This window comes from Notolabrus celidotus, chromosome 4 (genome assembly GCF_009762535.1).
Source record: "Notolabrus celidotus isolate fNotCel1 chromosome 4, fNotCel1.pri, whole genome shotgun sequence".
Taxonomy (NCBI): Eukaryota; Metazoa; Chordata; class Actinopteri; order Labriformes; family Labridae; genus Notolabrus; species Notolabrus celidotus.
Window position 1 is genome coordinate 11,619,393 of NC_048275.1, and position 19,099 is coordinate 11,638,491.

The 19,099-nt window shown below is 39.4% G+C and overlaps 2 protein-coding genes across 2 annotated transcripts; one reads left to right on the top strand and one right to left on the bottom strand.

The window, feature by feature from the left end:
- Positions 1 to 299: 299 nt before the first annotated feature.
- LOC117811173 (arginine vasopressin-induced protein 1-like) lies at positions 300 to 6,808 on the bottom strand. The gene is made up of 3 exons (XM_034681271.1): positions 6,568 to 6,808; positions 2,047 to 2,413; positions 300 to 1,939 (listed from the first exon to the last, which is right to left on the bottom strand). Exons 2-3 carry the CDS (start codon positions 2,397 to 2,399, stop codon positions 1,687 to 1,689), a joined length of 606 nt encoding a protein of 201 aa, XP_034537162.1. The 5' UTR covers positions 2,400 to 2,413; positions 6,568 to 6,808; the 3' UTR covers positions 300 to 1,686.
- Positions 6,809 to 9,116: 2,308 nt separating this feature from the next.
- marveld1 (MARVEL domain containing 1) lies at positions 9,117 to 12,369 on the top strand. Its single transcript, XM_034681272.1, has one exon. The coding sequence runs from the start codon at positions 9,596 to 9,598 to the stop codon at positions 10,094 to 10,096; it is 501 nt and encodes a 166-aa protein (XP_034537163.1). The 5' UTR covers positions 9,117 to 9,595; the 3' UTR covers positions 10,097 to 12,369.
- Positions 12,370 to 19,099: the final 6,730 nt, after the last annotated feature.

The following is a 19,099-nucleotide window of genomic DNA, read 5'->3' on the forward strand; positions in this document are numbered from 1 at the left end:
AGGGATCATCTTGCCACTCAATTATTACCATTTCAGTTTTTTAAGTGTATGTATTTCCTATGTACATCACTTTAGGCTATCCATAAATAATCCTTATTGTTATTATAATTATAATTATAACTACTGTATTGGCAAGTCAGATAAGTGTGGATTGTTATGTTGTTGTTTTATTAAGGTCAATACTAGACCTTCATATTTTTTGGGTACAATCCACTCTCCCTGTGACCCAGTAGCAGGTGTGATTTGGAGATGAATGTTTTATAATTTCATAATGGTCACCAAAAACAAGACAAACAAAATACAAAGACTCACTTCTTTATTATCAAGACATCTAAGAAGTATACATCAAACAGTACTGTGAAAAAGTTCATAAAGTTTCCAGCAATATGACAGCATTAGTGACAGTCTTTCATAGGCACAGTGGGTTTTCTCACTGTCACCTCAAATATTTTAATGAAAACATTTCGATTTTCTATCCCTGCAATCTGAGGTGCATGTCTGAGTTCGACCTCGCAGCAATAACGTATTATATTTGGTTTCTAGGCAGGGCTGATCGTGGGATTCTTTGGTTTGAATAACAACAAACCAGTGACTCGCTTTGGCTCCTGGCAGAAGTGTTGAATCATCTGAATCATCGAGCCAACACCTCGTAACGTGCTGTGGCTGTGTGTATGTTTGGAATCAATAACAGTACGTCTCATAACGCCTAACACTGGACCTATTGCACTTCTACTTTAATGTGTTTGAGGAACATGCAGTGGGTGGAGAAGTTTAACACTTAGTTTATTGTGAATATAAATAAGGCTAACACACACACAAATGAAGTGTATCGTCTCACATACATCATGTACGGCTTTCTGTGGTACTTAAAGTGGATGTAACAGCTGAAAGCCACAACAATGTTTATTATTAACAGTTTGTAAGTCAAGTGTGAGTGGTTGAGTGAATTAAGAAAAAAGACATAAGGCAGTTGTTGAGAGGCAACCATGAAAAGCAGTGCCTTGCATAAGTATTCCCCTTTAAGGCTTCTGTATGTCATCAAGTTACAGCTGAAGATTGGAGTGGGTTTTAATTTGATTGTAACAGACCAACACAAAACATCTCTAATTTAAAGTGAGAGTGGGGATTTAACATGGTATGAACATGTTTTATAATAAGAAATGTAAAGCCATGAGAGTTTTGCTGGGGAACTTCTTGCCAGGTGCAACCAATTGATGGTTAATCAGTGCAGCCAGCAGACACCTGCTCCTCAGACTGCTCGTTAGTTAATCAAACGATTCAAATACAAAATAAGTCTATCTCATTTCCAGGTTGAAGCAACGTGAAAAGTGGAAAAGTCCAAGAAGGTTAACGCTTACGCAAGACAGTGTAATGCTGTGATCTACCAGGAGCCAGTCAGAGGTTTGTGCAGCCTTTGATATTATACAGACGGAGATCTGTCTCCCAGCATACTTCATCTGATTAATGCCGTGAAGAGGCGAGCCTTCATGGAGTCAGAAGAGGCTAGTACGTTGTGTTCTTTCAACTAGAAATCCAGTATCATTTGTAATTCTGAAGATGTTGGTTGAACTGTGAAGTTAATTCAGCGTATCTCTAGTTTCTGAACACATTTTTTCAGGAGAATCATTGAGGTTGTGCAGACTCTCAGACTTAATCTGTTCTGCATCTCAATCGAGATGTAGGAGGTCAGTGGAGTATTCTATGAAGGTATCGCTCTGGGTTGCTGTCCCCTCCTTTCCTCATTCCTGAGCCATTTCTAACCGGTCTCTCAGACGTCCCTGCTGGGCCCTGAGTCTCAGTCAGTCCCCCTCTGGCCCCTGTGCCTCTTCCTGTTGTCCCTACAGAGGTGTATCGGTGAGGCTCTGGACTGCTGTCTGCCTCAGAATCGCTCTCCTCTGCGGTATCCTTCCCCTGGCTGCTTGGCGAGCTTTCTCCAATCCTGAACATGAATATTTTTATTCAAAACATGGACACCACGTGATAAGAAGCGATTGTTTATTGTTGTGAATGTATATAAAATAATATCAGCGTGGCGGTTTTCCCTACTTGAGGTGATTGAAGGCTCGTAGCCAGTGTGAGCCCAGTACTTCTCTCCCGTTAGTCCTCAGCCCCCTCCTGTGGCTCCGGGCTCTCAGTCCTATCAAAGCCTGAGCCAGTTCTGACTCGTCCCCATGGCCCCAAACCAACTGGGCCCTCTGCTCAGCATCCTGGTCCCCCGCTGCTCTGAACAGTCTCTGGAGCTGCCACAGATTCACACTGCTGAAAATATTACCCGAGCCAGCTTTTCTGCTCCTCCTCTCAGCCAGCCGCCACAGTGTGGACGGGCCCGCTACCAGGGAGGCAGGAGCAGGGGAGGCAGGTCCAGTGTCCATCAGGAGAAACACAGGAGAAGGTGGCATACACTGGCCCTACACTGTGGAGAAGGCAGGAAGAGATTACACACATTATGATGTTATAAAAGTGGAAGAAATGTGGTTGCTGAAACAGAGTCACACCAAAGGAAGTGCTTTAGTTCTAAATATCAGATTCAGTTACACACAGTTTTCTGCACTCTTGCTGCTGCATTGCCTTGTGTACAACTACTGTATCTTCATTAGGGATGGGCATCTTTAGTCGACTGAATGATCAAGTGTCATCACCCTTCGCCAGTCAGCACCAGAATTACTAGTCGGTTTGACAAATTATCAATATTGGTATTAATGTAGGCCAGGGATGTCTTATGTGTCTATAGCCCCCGGTCTGGGCTATAGCTCCAGTTAATGGCTACTGCCATTATGCAATAATGCTCTCCTATCTGATGTAATGAGGCGCAGATCCCAGATGGCATCTCATAGTGTGGCACAGTTTGGCAGTATCACAATCTAGAAAATGGAGGTATAGTTGTGTCAAGGCTGTGTCTGGTTAAACCACACGACTGGGCAATGTGTAACCAGCACGTGGACATTTATTCATTTATGGTTTATTTGTTAGAGACATGTACAGAATACATACATAGACAAACTGAGAACAGCCATCCCATACACGTATCATAGTGTTTGTAGAGAATGCTTTTTGCAACACCTGTCCCTAGAAGTGCTTCTACCTGCAAAAAGGACTAAATGTTGGAGGTGCTAGCTCTGTTAAAGCTAGCCACACAACCAATTAGACATCATTTAACGGGCACCCTGCAGGGGTTGTCAAGAGGTCTGAGCCAGCTTCGGGCTGCGTCTCGACACAGAAAAGATTCAATGTGTGAGTCTTAATCCTTGGGAAGAAGTTCTGAGATGAATCAAATGATTAAAGGTTCATTTCGGTTAAGACAAGATTAGTTGTGATTCTGTGTCCGGTGGGACAATAAGACTCTGCAAGTTACGGACTTCAGAGCAGCGAAGGGGGCTGACCATTTAGAATAATCCCTCCTAATTTAAATAAATAATAAGACCCAACACTATATACTATGTATGTTAAATTACATAACTACAGAAAGAGAGAGAGAGTAGATCAAACATAACCGGCTGCATATAAAATTTAAATGTGTTTAAAAGTGTTTGCTTTTATGTTTTTGTTGATTGTTACAGTTCTGCTTTTTGTTTTGTTTTTAACTCTGTAAAGCACTTTGAATTGCTCTTTGTGTGAATGGTGCTTTATAAATAAACTTGCCTAAATAAACATGCCTTGCCTTGCGTTAACTGCAGACACTGTTATCCTGTGTTTAATCATTTCAAGTTAATTGTGTTTAATTTGGACTATTTCCTGATTCCTTTCCTAACTTTTAGATTTGGTCAGGTGGTCCGAATTTAATTTCTTTGTTTGAAAAACTATGAAATAAGAAACGTAGTGAAATAACGGTCTGTTGGATATTTCTTTGTTTGCCTCCATGATTTAAGAGTCTTAGTGAACTCAATCAAAACAGAGAAAGCTTTCCACAATATGAATTTGGCAATATCACACCAAACAGAGTGCTGTTGTACTAAATATCTGTGTGGCCATGTCTCAGTCATTGGCACAAGGCTGCATGTGAGTGACAAAGACAATTAAAGTGTGCTTGTATTTAATACAACAGCTCAACCATGACATTAATTTAATGGAACATTTCTAACAGCAGTATATAAGAGTAAACATTGATAAGGAGCAGATTCATACTTAAGTCCAGCAGTTACTTTGTACTGTTTCCATTAATCTGTGTGTTTAAAACCAGTAAACAAAGTCTGTGAAGAGTTGCTTTAGTAGCACGTGCAATTAGGTTTACAATCTTAATACGTCAAAATAAAAACCATCTGTAGTTATATTCATTTTGTGCATTGAAAGAAGACCTGCAGGAGAGTGATGCACCTAGCTAGAAGTCATAGGGATGTTGTACTTTATATCAGCAATCGTGGAGGGCATCTCGTCCAATCAAATTAATGCCTGAAGCGACTGTTCTCGTGTACCAAAGATAACCACAGTCATGCTCAGCCTGGAGAGTGATATTGTTTTCATATAAAATTTGTACAGGCTCCATGTAAAATTTACAAGCAACAACATATTAATCAGAACTATTTCAGAACATGAGCTGTAGCCAAGCAGCACTTTGTCTACAAGTTTCAGCAGACCTGCTGCTTTGAAATAAGCACATATCAGTATAACAATCTAAACAAAGACCATCAACTGTAATTTTGGAAACAGTATACAGAACATCTGGCTGAGGCAGAGATACATAGAGTTAAAAGTCCTGTTGTATTGTTTATCAGCACTCAGAATGTGTCATATCCAAACATTACTTGGTCAGAAATTACTCGAGTATAATCTTCAACAAAACAGAACACTCCTGGGTTTGTTTACAAAAGGTTTACAAAATGTAAACAAGCGCAAACTGCGTCACCTGTCAAACAGCTTTTGACAAGACATTTCTGCTCAGCTTCATCTCCTCAGCCCTGAATCTTTAATCCTTCCCTAGGAAAGCGGGTGACGAGTCTTTGCTCTAAAGCCCATTAAAGTACAGATGGCAACTTCATCTGCCTTTACTAACATACTATTTTAAGTGGGACAGTAACAGATGACAGTAACAGGTATTAACTGAATGACCTGGATGGGGAACTGTGTATGTCGACCAGCCTTTCAACTCAAACAACCATCCAGCCTGCAATATAATATTATAAGGTCTGCTTACTGGGTTTCTTTTGAGCTTTAGACAGCAAATCATCTCATGGCTGGAGAGGAGTTACAATCAAACCTAGTGTTTTTCCAATCAGGATTACATTTTAAAACTATCTTCCAAATCTCTTACTTTCCTCATAAGACACTTAGCTTTTGTAACAGTTCTTTAGAAACTGTCACCCTTTTTGAGATGCTGTTCTTTACAGGAAAAGAAAGGAGCAGCAGAAATACTACAATACATCCCACATACAATAGCAGGACTTCCTCTATAATTTGACTGAGACTGTGGTTGTTGCTCAGACTTGGGGTCTCAGTACATAAATCTATATTAATAATGGCTAAAAGAGGAGTTTTTGTGCAATAAGCTTTTTCTACCCATCTTCTCAGTTCTGTTTTGTTCATTGTTTTATACTAGGCTACAAGTCTGTGCACATTTTTCACTGCGTCACTGGTTTTGTAAATATTTGTAAATTTACTTATCTAGTTGTGTTTATACATCATAAAATATACTTATTTTGACTTATTTCATTTGAATTGCTAATAACTTTTTAATAATTGCTATGCTCTACTTTACTGCTGCAACACTTTAAATGTCCCTGTTGTGGGACTAATAAAGGACTATCTTTTCTTATCTTATCTTATCTTATCTTAAATAATTACTTGATATTGACTTATGGAACTAAATGTGTTGACCAAATTAGCAGCTATATTAGAGTCTTAAAAATGTCTGAGAATAGACTGTCTTTAAACAGTGTTTCAGCAACAACCACAGAAATTGAATCAAAGTACACACTGCTAAATGTTTTACAACATACAGGTAAAATCTGAAACACTAATGATCTTACAGCTTTGGAGTTCTGAGCACTTTTTTTATTATTATTTCTACCTTACTTGAGATACCTTAAAACCATCTTATCTCTTCATTTTAATCTCTTAATCTCAGGGTGGGTGAGGGTTCACTAAAGCTTACAGTGCACTGGGGGAAACCATGCTTACACTCCATGATCAGTAATGTACATTATTGAGTGCATTAACTCTGCAGAGTGGGTTATTTGAGGGCAGGACTGTGAGTTTTTCGTAATACTGTCAATATGGGGTCCGGCTGCACAAAGGAACACTTACACAATCACAGACCTATTTAGTTGCATAGAAAATAGGTTAACATTGACCAAACGTCACTTGCTTTCTCAATGATCGCCCTCCCACCGGTTTGTTTACAGTGTGTTGTTTGTATAACAGCTCACTGCTGCATACCAACGCTTTTCTCACATAATGTATCTCCAGTGTAAATGATCTCTGACAAACTCATAGTCCTTCAGTTTAGCAGCACACAACACGATGAGCACTCAGTGTACTAGTGCATGATCTATCACTGGTTGTGGGTGAGAGGCAGTGAACAAGAATCTCGTGACAGTCATAAGACAAATGCAAAGACAAAAAAGACGTGCTTACCTCACAATTTACGGAGATAATCAGGGTTCTGTCACTCCTGCTGCATCTCCCTTGAAATCTCTAGGTTTTAATGAAAGCTGCTACAATGGCTGGATCTACTCTGGAAAACTGTTTATCCAGTATTATCACCTGCAGTTCATTTCTGCCCTTGAGCCTCAGTCACAAAGCAGTGTCGTCGGAGCACCAATGAGTGCACACCACAGATCCTCTGCGTCCTCCTCTCAGGGCTGGTAAGGCTTTGCATCAGCCAATTGTGTGTTTAGGGTGGACCCGAGAGGGTGGTAGTTGGCTCCGCCCCCTGGCCACGTAGGGTTGTGCGCGTTGAAATCCATTACTGACGTCAAAGAGCCTGGCTGGCACGAGAGGCGTCTGTCAATAATGTGAGAGGGAAGTAACTTGTGAGCATCTTGCGCCGAAACACGCAAACATGATGACGCAGAGAGAGCTCCTGAGTGAAGTCTACGTTTCATTCCCTCTGGAATATGAATAATATTAATCCTAGGAAGACAAAGATGGTATTGTAGCCTGTGAATTTCTTCTACTGACAACATGTATTATGTTGTATGTATTAAAGGGCAAATAGGCAAAAGGCCGTTTCCTTCATGAACAATCAAAAAGTAAACAACTAAAGACTTCTGTGACTGATCACATACATGTGCAATACTTTCATTTCCGGTGCAATACCATGACCATGTGCAATATTGTAAATTATCCCATAAAATATTTCATTATTATATTCATCTACTAAATGTGCACTCTGGCTTTGGCTAAGTTAACTTATTTCATGTCTTTAAAAGTACTTCATTACCTTTCTTTGTACAGATAGTATTTTTATTTTTATTTAGAATTTTTGGATTTGTGTTTAGGTTTATATATTTATTGTCCTTACTGTCTTGTTGTTAAGTACCAGTGTTCCATTCATCCTGTCAAATTCCTTGTGTGTGAGGTCACTTGGCAATGAAGCTTTCTTGAAATAGACTCAGAATCTATAGGCCAGGGAAAATACAAAATGAAATGAGACATTCAAAGTCAAATAAATTAATTTAGAAAAATAAAAAGAGAAAAAGGTGGCAATTTTGATCGCACTGAAATATAAAAATGAAAAGAGCCAGGTTTCAGGGAATAAATTTTAGCAGTTTCACATGTTCCCCTTGTATGCCTAAGGTGGTGATGAAGAGAATAACTGTTTGTGAAAGAAAAAACTTCAAAGAGTTCAGTGACTTCAAGATTTTGATTTTCATCTTGGACCCATAACTACAAGGATAACAATTGAGTACCTTAAAGCTCATGTTTGGAGGTTTTAAACAATAATGATATAATCTGAAATCATACATCTCCTCATTACCCACAAATGCAAACCATACCATGAGCAAAAATGACCTGGAAAGCCGGTCATATGTTGTTTAAGCTATGGCACAGTATACAAAGTTATTAATACGATGTCAGTATACCTGCCACTGGTAGAGGCATTGCTCCTGGCATCTGCAATAATCATTGCAAAATGCACTTCTGATGCCACACAAGCACAGACGGCACATGGCATGTTGTAAAATGAAGCCATTTGGTGGTGTTTTGATGTAGAAAGTGGACATACAGTTGTACGTATGTATACATTGCGTCTGGTCAGGGGCGATGCACTAATATATGGACCCTGTATAAAAGCACTCTCCGTCTGCCCCTGTATTGACAGACATTCACTACTTTATTTTTTGTGAGCCTCTCTTATATGAGGGCCCTGTTTACTTCGTACCCTTTTTCGCCCTATAGTCTGACTCCCTATGTCTGGTTAATTAAAGTAATGTGTAACCAGCACATGCATGTGGAGTACCAAGGGCTGGTGGTGCTAGATCTGTTAACGTTAGCCACACTCTACAAACCCCTTTGGCATCATATACCTGCAGACTCCGCTATATGTAGCTGTATTAATTATTTGTGCTCAAGTTTGACTGTTTTCTGAGTGTTTTCTTACTTTTGGACTAGTCATTGAATTTAAATTTCCTTACAAATGACCAGGAAAATAGTTTGTCTGGAACATCCTTGGACAGCACGCTGATGGGCACCCTGAATCATAGTGAGTTACACATTGGAAATTGATTATTGCTTCAACCCAGTATTCCTCACAGGAGCTTTAATAAGACCTTGGATTCATGGAGAATTTATGGGATGTCACACCATCCAAAGAGTTTGAAAATTGTGCATTACTTTTACAAAAGGTAGAGAAGGTGCACATTTCTGCAAACTTGATGATACAACAGTTGTTAGAATGTGTTGTATGTAAATATGTTAAGTGTTTTTGAGATACAATAGTTATATTACAAGATATGATACACTTTTATTATTAATCCCACAGCAATGAATCAACAAACAGGCAACACGAGGTGCATGCAGTGCACAGATAAATAAAAAAAATCAGCTAAATTACAAATAAATAATTTTAACTTACAAAAAAAATAGTTACACACAGTGCACCAGAGACTGGACATTTTTGGTGTTATTGCACAGAAGCAATAACAACAAAGGAAATCTCTTTCCCAGGACAGACCTATCCTCAGTTTGTGACCTACAGGAAAACCTGCTAGTCCACTTCTGTCTGAAAATACAGGAGAATAAATGTTACAATCCTCAGAGGAAACTCGTGCGTAGGGAAACACATCAGGAGATTGGATGAATGGCCATGGATGAATCAGTCCAGAGGAGGAGGAGGAAGAGGCTCTGTGTTACGGGCCGCCCCCTCTCCATCACCCAGCCCCCAAAACAGACACTACATTCACCAGAGGAAACGGAAAAGACGAAACATACAAGAAGCTTTTTCATTTCAAAACCCCGGGGCTGTGGAAAGAACAGAGAGTTCCTTTTATAAACCTAAACCTGTCTACTTTTGGCTTCATCGTTTCACCACTAAACCTGGACTTCCTGTGCCGTTATTTCCACGCTTTGTTCCTGTTTTCCCCAGCTGTTTGCAGCTGGCACAAAGCACCCGCCCTGTTTGGGGGAAAAAGGGACCGAGAGTGACCGGAGGAGGAGAGAGATGCCACCCCAAGCTCCGCAGACTCCGCAGGTGAGGAAGAACATCGTGAAGTTCCTCAAAAGTTTTCTGGGAATCACCCGGATCCTGCAGATTGTGTTCGGAGCCGGACTTTGGGTCACCATAGCCGCAAACAAGTACGAAGGATCCATCCACTTCGTCCTGTTCGTCGCGGTCCTCTTCTGGCTCCTCACCCTCGCCCTCTTCTTCCTCACCCTCCTGGATAAGCAGGATCTGGTCCCGCTGCTCGGAGGGGAGCGCTGGTTGTGCACAAACCTGGCGCACGACGTGGCCGCCTCCGTGCTCTACCTGTCGGCCATCGGGGTCATGATCTACAAGACGGAACGCTACTCGTTCTGCAACCTGGAGCAGTACAAGCACGTGTGTCTGTACAAGGTCTACCTGACGGCCGCCGTGTTCGCCTGCCTCTGCTGCCTGGTTTACCTCCTGTCTGTTATTTATGGAGCGTGCAGGAAGTGTCGAGGAGAACAGACGGTAATCTAATGGGACGGATGACAACAGGGGAAGGGAGGGGGATGGGGAGGGGGGTCATCCACAGCAAGATGAGGAATAGTTAAGTTCACTGTATTTAAACTCAGCAGGTTTATCTCTATTTTCTACAACTTTACTGATGGTGATGCAAAACCTTCTACTATCACTCTGTGGCCTTACAGTCAGTGAACCAGAGCAGATCCTTTTACTGCCCAGAGTGAGTCTAACTACAAAGATGTGTTGTTAGGGCAAAGTATTGGTACTATTCAAACAAAGCCATGAATGACATGTCTAAGAAGTATTATTATACTCCTATGTGGACCTATTATGATACCCTGAAAGTCTACTATATGTAAAGTTTACAGTATACGTAGAATATGGTTGCTAATGGTGAAGTCGTTTCAGTACTGACCTCTGACAAAGCCCAACATGCAGCCAGTAAATACATCATGAGTTGCTATTAGATTAAAATATCAAAAGACTTTACAGAATCATTTTTGATGACAAATGATGACAGTGGAATGATAGAACACAGTGTAAAGTTAGTCAAAGCTCAAAAAACATCAGTAGTGTTTTCCATCAATAAGATGCATTATTTTTATTCCCAAGGTGCCAGAATCAAACAACTTCAAACATTTCTAGTGTTGAGTTCTGGCAGATGAGGACATACACTGAACCAATTTATGAAGAGACAAGTGAAATGTGTTTTTATGTCACTACTAGAGACATTCCAAAGCGACTATTTCCCAGTCGTTGACATCAAAATCTAAATTCTGACTGACCAGTCTAAAGGTCAGAAAACACTGTGCAGACTTTAATGAACGCAGGATCACAGAGTCTGCAGGTGTAGCCAAATATGGCTAATATTAGCTAACATTAGCACCACCAGCCTTCGGTCCACCTTGCAGGTTAAAGTTTATATGCCTGTTATTTAATGCCAGCTTAACTAGACACAGCAGTACATACAACTGTATCTCAATTTTAGATCAAAATTATGCCAAACTGCGTTGCACTATCTGTCACCTGAGATCATTTACATCTGGGTTGTAGAGCATTATAGCATTAAGGCAGTTACCATTACCCAGAGCTACATCCCTGGCTAGTGGCAAGTGGCTGCATTACAATTTAGATACATGACATTTCAGACCTAGAGTAAGAAAAAACGTAATTAATTTGACCAACTAGTAATGCTGTTGCAGACTTGTGAGTGAGTGACATTTAATCTCTTAGTCAACTTAACACCAACATGATGTTTCTGTTAATGTCATGTCATTTCCCTTATTTAAAGAGATTCCCTTATGTTCCTTGGTGGGCTTATTATAACAATGACAGGTGGATTGTACCGTAACATTTTACGGTACAACGCTACATCTTTTTTTTTGTGTGTGTTTTTTTAAACCTTAGAGTAGTTCAGATATTAGTTCCAGTATTGGCCTCCAATGCAGCAACGGGTATCTGCAAGGATGCCAGGCAGGGTACCAATTTGATACTGTAGTGTACAAGCAACCCCAAAATCATGTGGTTTACAGCAAATTATCACGTTGCGATAACAAACAGCAGTAAAACTGTGCCAGCAGTGAGTGTGATGTCAGTCAAAGCTAGTAAAGTGTTTTGAATCAGTGTTTTTACTCCAGTATTTATCAGCCTTGGAATCAGTGTAAAGAGGAACTGGTACATTTCTAGTGTTGACTATCAAACTACAAAAAAAAAATAATCTTGGTGCAAACAACTATCAAGAACAGGAGTCTGGAGGAAAAAGTAATGAATGCATGTATGATGGGACTTTTTTTGTCTAGCTGTGTCCATTTTTTATCATAATTTGATGTAATATCCCTCATGAGAACAGTATGATGTTTCTGTTTGAAACTGTTATAGTGTGCTTAGAGTATATCACATATAAAGTTTATTGTACAATGCTACTTAACTTTATAACTTTGTGTTGGTAACCATCTAAAACTTCTCACAGGATCACTACAGCTGTGTTCTTTTTAATAGGGGTTATTTTAATAACTTTTTAAAGTATATATTTTTATGTATTTACATGTTTTCACTGAACAGCTACCAAAGCGGGTTGGACTTATTGTTCTGTTTTGTTCCGTCAGGCTTAAACGTTGCAAAAAAAGTTTTATCAGTGCCTTGTGTCAGAATGCTGTCTTCTCATAAAGGTTGTTTGGATGGATGATTGGTGCTACAATGTGTATGCTGAACAAAAATACCCCTTAAAGTGTTCTCATGTAAAACCAAAGAGCAAAACAAGCGCAAGAATAAAGACCAGTAAGTGAGAAGTTGTGAGATGTTTCTTTGGTTGTGATCACATGTTGGTGCACACATTGACTGGAGGAGCATGTTTGTGAATGCTTTGTTACTTTGAGCTAAATCAATTTAGAGAAGGAGCTTGGCTGTGTGCATGCATTGTGCTTTTGGTGGCTTTTCCTAAATGAAACACAGATTTAGAGCGACTAATGACTGAAGCCCTCAGGAACTTCCTGTTAGGAGATTAAAGCCTCGGCCAATCAGCAGAGGGATCATTTGTGTGCCCTGCTGCTTTACCACATGAAAGACGGAGACCTATCTGCGCCTGTAATTGATAACAAGAGTGACTGACACACACAAACACACATAATTTTCATTTATGTGCTGTGTGTTGGAGCAACTGTGTTTGTAGCACAGTTGTCATCCTACTGTTGGAAGAAAAAAAATGTGTATGTGTGTGTGTGTTTGCGTGTGTGTGTGTGTGTGTGTGTGTGTGATCTGGAAAGAGGCTTGTGCTTACCGGAACAGTCCGTTGGGGTTCTGGAGGTGGACTAATGTTCAGCCAATGAAAAAGAAGCCAAGCAGCGGAGGATGATTCAGTGTCTCGTCTGTTCCAGTCGGCATTCACTTTGTACAAGAACACAGCAGACAAGTCTCTTGAATACACTGCAAAAGCATAAAAGAACCATTATAATATGTGAACAGCTGTGCGATTCAATGATAAATGTATATTTATGCTTTGCACACTTGAAGCTGGCGTGGAACATGTGATAAAAGGCTGCACATTAATCACACACACACAAACACACACTTCTCCTTTTTCTCTTGCACATTTCCAGTTAAATGTGACAAGTTATTCTTGGAAAGGAGAATAAGAGATTAAAGTTGTATCATAGCAGCTCTAAAGTCTTGATCAACACTAAAGAAAATTGCAGAAATGAGAACATAGAAGCAGCAGCATCACAAAAAATGAAGCAGATGCAGAAAAAAGGAATATCTTATGCTTACTTCCAAAACTATCTGCTGTTTCATGATTCATAGTACGTGTACATTTTACCCTGCCATTAAACGGACCTATAAAGTCACTTTCCTGAACCCTAAAAGGAGACACAGGGAAAATTGTTACAGTATTTCTACTTAATTTCAGAATTCTAGTCTCAACTTTCCACTACTTGATTGATCTGATTCTGTGAAGGATTCGGTACGATAAGACACGACACAGCTCGTCTCAACTCGACATGGCATGTTTCGTGCATCACGACACTACACGATACCATACCATACAATGAGACAGGACACGAGATGACAAAACACAACATGACACAATGCAATACAACATGATACAATATGACAGGAGACGATACGATACAACAAGATAAGATACATTATGATACAATAAGACACGATATGATACGATACGATACGATACAACATGACTTGACTCGACACAAAACAATAGGATACGATACGATATGACATTGCACGGCAAGAAGACCACAACATATGTTGCACATCTCCCATATTGCACATGATCTGCACAAAACAACATATATTATGGAATAATATAAGAGGATAAGACCATCATGACACAACTGCACAAGTCATACAGCCTCATGAAACGTTTCTTTATATTTTGGTCGAGGTGAGCACAAAGGAATTTTAAAAGAGGCTCAGTTGAAAACTGGAGAACTCTGTATCATCTGGCCAATTGTAAGAGTTCACACTCAGAGTCTGAGTAATGGGTCAGACAGCACTCTCTGCACTTGTGTAAGAACAAACTGATCGTATACTGACTGCAGGGAAAGGTTTTGTCATGAATAAATAATGTAACCAGCCCAAAAGAAGTGTGTAACTAACCATTATACAGGAAAAACAGACCAGAAATCAAAGTAGACAGATAGAGTGGATTATAGAAACATTGAAGAAATAAGCTATTCTGATTATCCTGAAGTAAAAGTGGTCATCACTTTTGCCAAAAACAAAAAGGAAGCCAAATTTCTATCCCTGTCAGTGCACCAAAATATTTTAGTTTTTGACATACATGGATGTATCATAGCTTATCTTAACTCTATACTTTATAAGAAAGATACAAAAGAAAATGTGATCATTTGTGACTTTAACAAGATATCATCTATCAATTATTCTTAAAATTAAAGCAAGTAGTTTTTTTTTAATAAGTCTGTTCACAATGCATAATGTATCACTTTAAAAACAGCCAGACGCCCTACAGCTTGTGGAGAATTACTCCAAAGGAAATCCTTTTTATCGACCCATATTTCTGACATATTAGTCAATGATTTCACTGGCCTATCATTTCAAAATTTCTCTTTATTGATCCAGAAATCAAACCATGTCATCCTGGGCATCCAAAGCAGGACCAAAAGTATGTCTTAATTAAAGTATCAACGCTTTTTTTAAGAACGTCAACAAATGGAGCAGCTGTTCCTAATGTCATCCTGCAGTGACGGCAGCAAATCTACAGGTTGTTTACAAGTGTGTTATGAGCACAAGGTGACATCTGTGGTCAGAGTCATGAGTGGAAGGGTTAATGTCAACCAGCTGTGGCACTGGGGTATAAATCTAACACTTCTAAAGTGGGGAAAGGAGTACACCCCCTTCCAACTTTCTCCCCCTCTGAGATTTCCACAGAAGTGTTGTCCTGTCTACGTGTCAACGCCTGTGGAAACACACTGTTGTATACAACCAAACAGAGACACACACAAAAGGTCTGTGTGCTGCATAGAAAAGCTTTGGCTCCAGGTTTCTGTGATACTTCAAGTTACTATAGTGAATCATTTAAGCTTTGGATGACTCACAACTTTAACATATGGGGGCATTTAAGGCCAGAAAAACTAGTCCCCACTATTACTTCAAGAGCCTTCTTTAATCTTACAGTGTTAACAGCCTCTTTACTATCTTCATCCTGAAACATCACATCCCTGTTCAAACAAGAAACCCGTGAAATCACAGGTAATAGCATAAAAAAGGTACGTCTTGACATCATTCAAGTGTTTGAGCACCACAACAGAGGCTGCTGTATCTTTGATCCAGCTACACCCAGTGTAAAGGAAACCCAGAGTAAGGACATATAGAGCCAGCAGCTTCTCTAGAGTGCCAACTGTGTGATATTTACTCTGGCTACCCAACCAAAGAGACATTTCCTGTGTGCGCTTTCCCACCCTTCTGCAAGAGACCAACCGTCTGAAAGTAACGGTAACCCCTCCAAAAGGTTCTCTTTGGCTCTCTCTGAATGCAGCTGTATGTGTACTGACGCCATGGATTGATCAAAAACTGATAAAGAAATTCCTGCCACAATATCGATCATGAATTGACTTCTGAAGTCCAAATGGATAGCACATGTCAGCTGCAATTAAAGCTCCTGTTAGGAACTTGTAGTTTGTCTTGAATTTGGAGACCCCAGTAGACAAAGTGGTATATCTTAGCTCTTTGACAGTTTTGTCCTGTACAAAATGAGTTTTTTAATATTTTTTTAAATATCTTCCTGCCCAGGGACCACAGATGTAAATCAGCTTTACAGCTTACTCTGGTCCAGCTGATGTGTTGTGCATGGTCCCTGCCAAATAAACCTTTGAATGCACGAACACACAAATGAACTGACCCATCAAGATAACTAGCAGTAGACATAGTAAACCAAGGCTGGTTTATTTGCAGTGTTCTGTTAATCAGTTTTATTCCCAGCTTTTTTACTAATAATCTGTGTTTAAAACTTGGTTCTGATTGGTCAAAACCCAAAAACCCTGTTAAATAATCCTGGATAGCGAGAGCGATACAATGGACAACCAGATCACACACATCATTTCAAATCAAACTGCAAAAAGGAGTTTCAGGAAATTTCATATCTGCCTGTTGACATTGTGGCAAAATGTAACTTAAACATATTCTGTTTTGAGGCTAAACAGCATAGATCATTTGAATTCTGGATCCTGACCTGCAATCCAGGCAAAGGCAGCAGAGCTGGTGATTCCACCTATAAGTTGCCAATCAGTACAAAGTAACTCAAATCATAAACTGCAGTGATAACAGCAACAATGTTTAAAGTAATGACTTCAGAGATATAACTTACTATTCATTATCCTTTACATAATCAACATAGAAATAATTGTTCATAACAATGTAGAAATAACCAATCTCATGGCTGATGGTCTTGTTTGCTTTAGGTCATATTGAAGCAATAGAATAGTACCTCAAGTCTGTTTCAGCTAAAAACTCCTTACAGGAGCTTTACTAGCAAGTTTAACATATAGACAACACAGGATTCATCTTTTCCTTGCATAACTGATAAATTGACAAGTCTTCTAATCAGACACTACTTGCTGCTTCAAGGTTTCTATATTGTTTTGATTTCAACATCATAAGAGCTGATTTCACTCTATGTGAAACAACTCTTTTGTATAAAAACAATAAAGAAAAGAGTCCTAATAATAAGGATAGTCAATTGTTTTTAAGTACCTCTTAAAGCAATGCAGGGAATGCTGTCAAATATTAGAAGGGGTTTGTCCTCCTCCATGCTTGTATTGCAGAGGTGAGATCCGTTCCTAAATTGAACCCGTTCAAGCTGAAAGAGAGAAAATCCACAGTCATGAGTGTAAACATACCCTCTGACTTTCAGCTGCAGCTAATTTGATGCTTTAGCCGTCTGGCTCGGTTGAATCAATAAAATTGAGTAACTTCTGGAGTTACATCATTGACCTACTGTTCAAGACTCTCTCTCACTCTTACTATATCTCCGCCGAGGCTGAACAAGGACACAGCCTTGAATAACAGATGAGATTTTTTAACTAAAAAGACTTTGAGTTTGTTAAATATCCACTTGATTAGACTTAGATTTTAGCTCCAGTTGAACTAACAAATACTTAATCTGCCCATTGCAAAGATTAAAGGTTGTGCCTGCAATCTCTTATTTTGGAATAATTTGGTAATGTCAGTATTGTTTTAAAACAGACTTTAAAAATGTGATACCTCCTTAAAAATAGGTATTTCTTCATGTCTGTTCAGCATTATTTAAGAAGTAATTTACATATTGAAACCGAAAAAAAACCTTAACACTCAGAAAGATTTGTATTTTGTATTCATCTCAGTAGCCTTGTTTTGAAACTCTTCACACTCCAGAGCCTAGTGTTGCAGTCCATTGAACCAGGTGTGTAAACTTGGTTGGTTCTAACACACTCAGCAGCTGGACTGGAAAAGATTTTTCTTCCGCACCCAAAGTCTGGGTGGGTTATTCCCAGAGGAAGTGCTCCATCCTGCCCATGTGTCTGCCTCTTTTTTTTCCCCTTGTCTCCGATCTCGGCTTCTACAAGTCGGCGCATGAAACATGAAAACACATACACATGCAAGAAGCAGTGCCGTGCTAACCACACTTGCATGAAATCCTGCTGAGGTGCACATTCCAATGCAGAGGAGAGGGAGACAGGGGCTGAGTAAACAGATGGAGAACGATATAACAAGTGAATGAGCAGAGAAAGAGAAGAGATGTAAAGATGTGAAGATCCAGGCAGGAATCTGAGACTGACATTTCCTGTGTGAGAGGCATGAATCAGCACACTGTTCAAGTCCTTGTAGCTATTCTCTGACACTCGCATGTTTATAGTTTCCTAACATGGTGACGGGGGTTTCTCATTCCACATCTGTTGCAGCAGCCTTTGCCCACACAATACGTCTGAATGGGGCTTAGTGTTCATGAGTTGTGTGAGGGCAATGGCAGCTAGTGGTGGGAAATGAGGCTATTTATAGAGCCCTAAGAAATACCACTGCTTCCTTCACTCTGCAAAACTTAACGCCAAGATGTGGAGAAAGTTAGGGAGACAGGGAGGGAGAGACTGGGCGGATAATTTCACTAATTTCCTGTCTGGCATGTATTGGCTCTTTGGCATGTTCTAGAAAATTACGTTAGCAACACCTCCGTCATTCATCACCTGTAATTTATACTGCACTAAAGCTTAATCTCAAAGACAGGGAATGAAGTGGTTGACTTTCTTATGACTAAAATCAAAGGTGAGTCACTAAAAAAAAAGGAAAAATTCTCTTTAGCACAGTGTAAGCAGAATTATTCATTGGGAAGTAAAACAAACACAGAAGCTGTAATGGCTCAGATCTGTTTCCCAGCGTCACTTTTCCCACAGTGATTTCAAAGAGGCTGAAATTTTCTCTGTTACATCACACAGCTGTTTGGAGGAAAACATAACACTCACAAGCATCAGCCATGATCATTCTGGCCATAAATAATAAGCAAATAAAAATATAGAACGTTACTATGATTAATGTATGTAATGATTAATATTGTTCTTGTATATTGTAAAAAAAAGGATTCAATGTACCCACTAGGAGGTGTGAAAGAGCTTCACATTTGTTTTGACTAGTTTTGTTCATTCATTTCACAGAAAGTTGCTGAAAGTTGCTTTTTATTGCCCCCAATAACACTGAAAATAGATGAATAGCTCCTAACTCTTGGGATGCTTTTGATGGACTATACAATGTCTGATCTAATGCACAAGAGAGTATATGGGAATATTATTTTTCATTTAATGATATTCCTTATTAATTATAATAATATATATAATAGAACCATAATAGGTGAAATGCTTTTCTAATGGCTTTATGTCACTAAATATCAAACAATCAATCAAGCTTTATTTATATAGCACCTTTCATACAAATCAAATGCAACCCGTAGTGATTTACAGTGATTGAAAACAAGAAAGAAGCAGAAATAAATAATGGCAAGACATTAAAAAAAAAATT

Coding starts and splice junctions, on each gene's coding strand:
- LOC117811173 (XM_034681271.1), bottom strand. CDS start 2,399: ATGCCACCTTCTCCTGTGTTTCTCCTGATGGACACTGGACCTGCCTCC. Junction 1,940..2,046: donor CGAGCCTTCAATCACCTCAA/GTAGGGAAAACC, acceptor ATTCATGTTCAG/GATTGGAGAAAGCTCGCCAA.
- marveld1 (XM_034681272.1), top strand. CDS start 9,596: ATGCCACCCCAAGCTCCGCAGACTCCGCAGGTGAGGAAGAACATCGTG.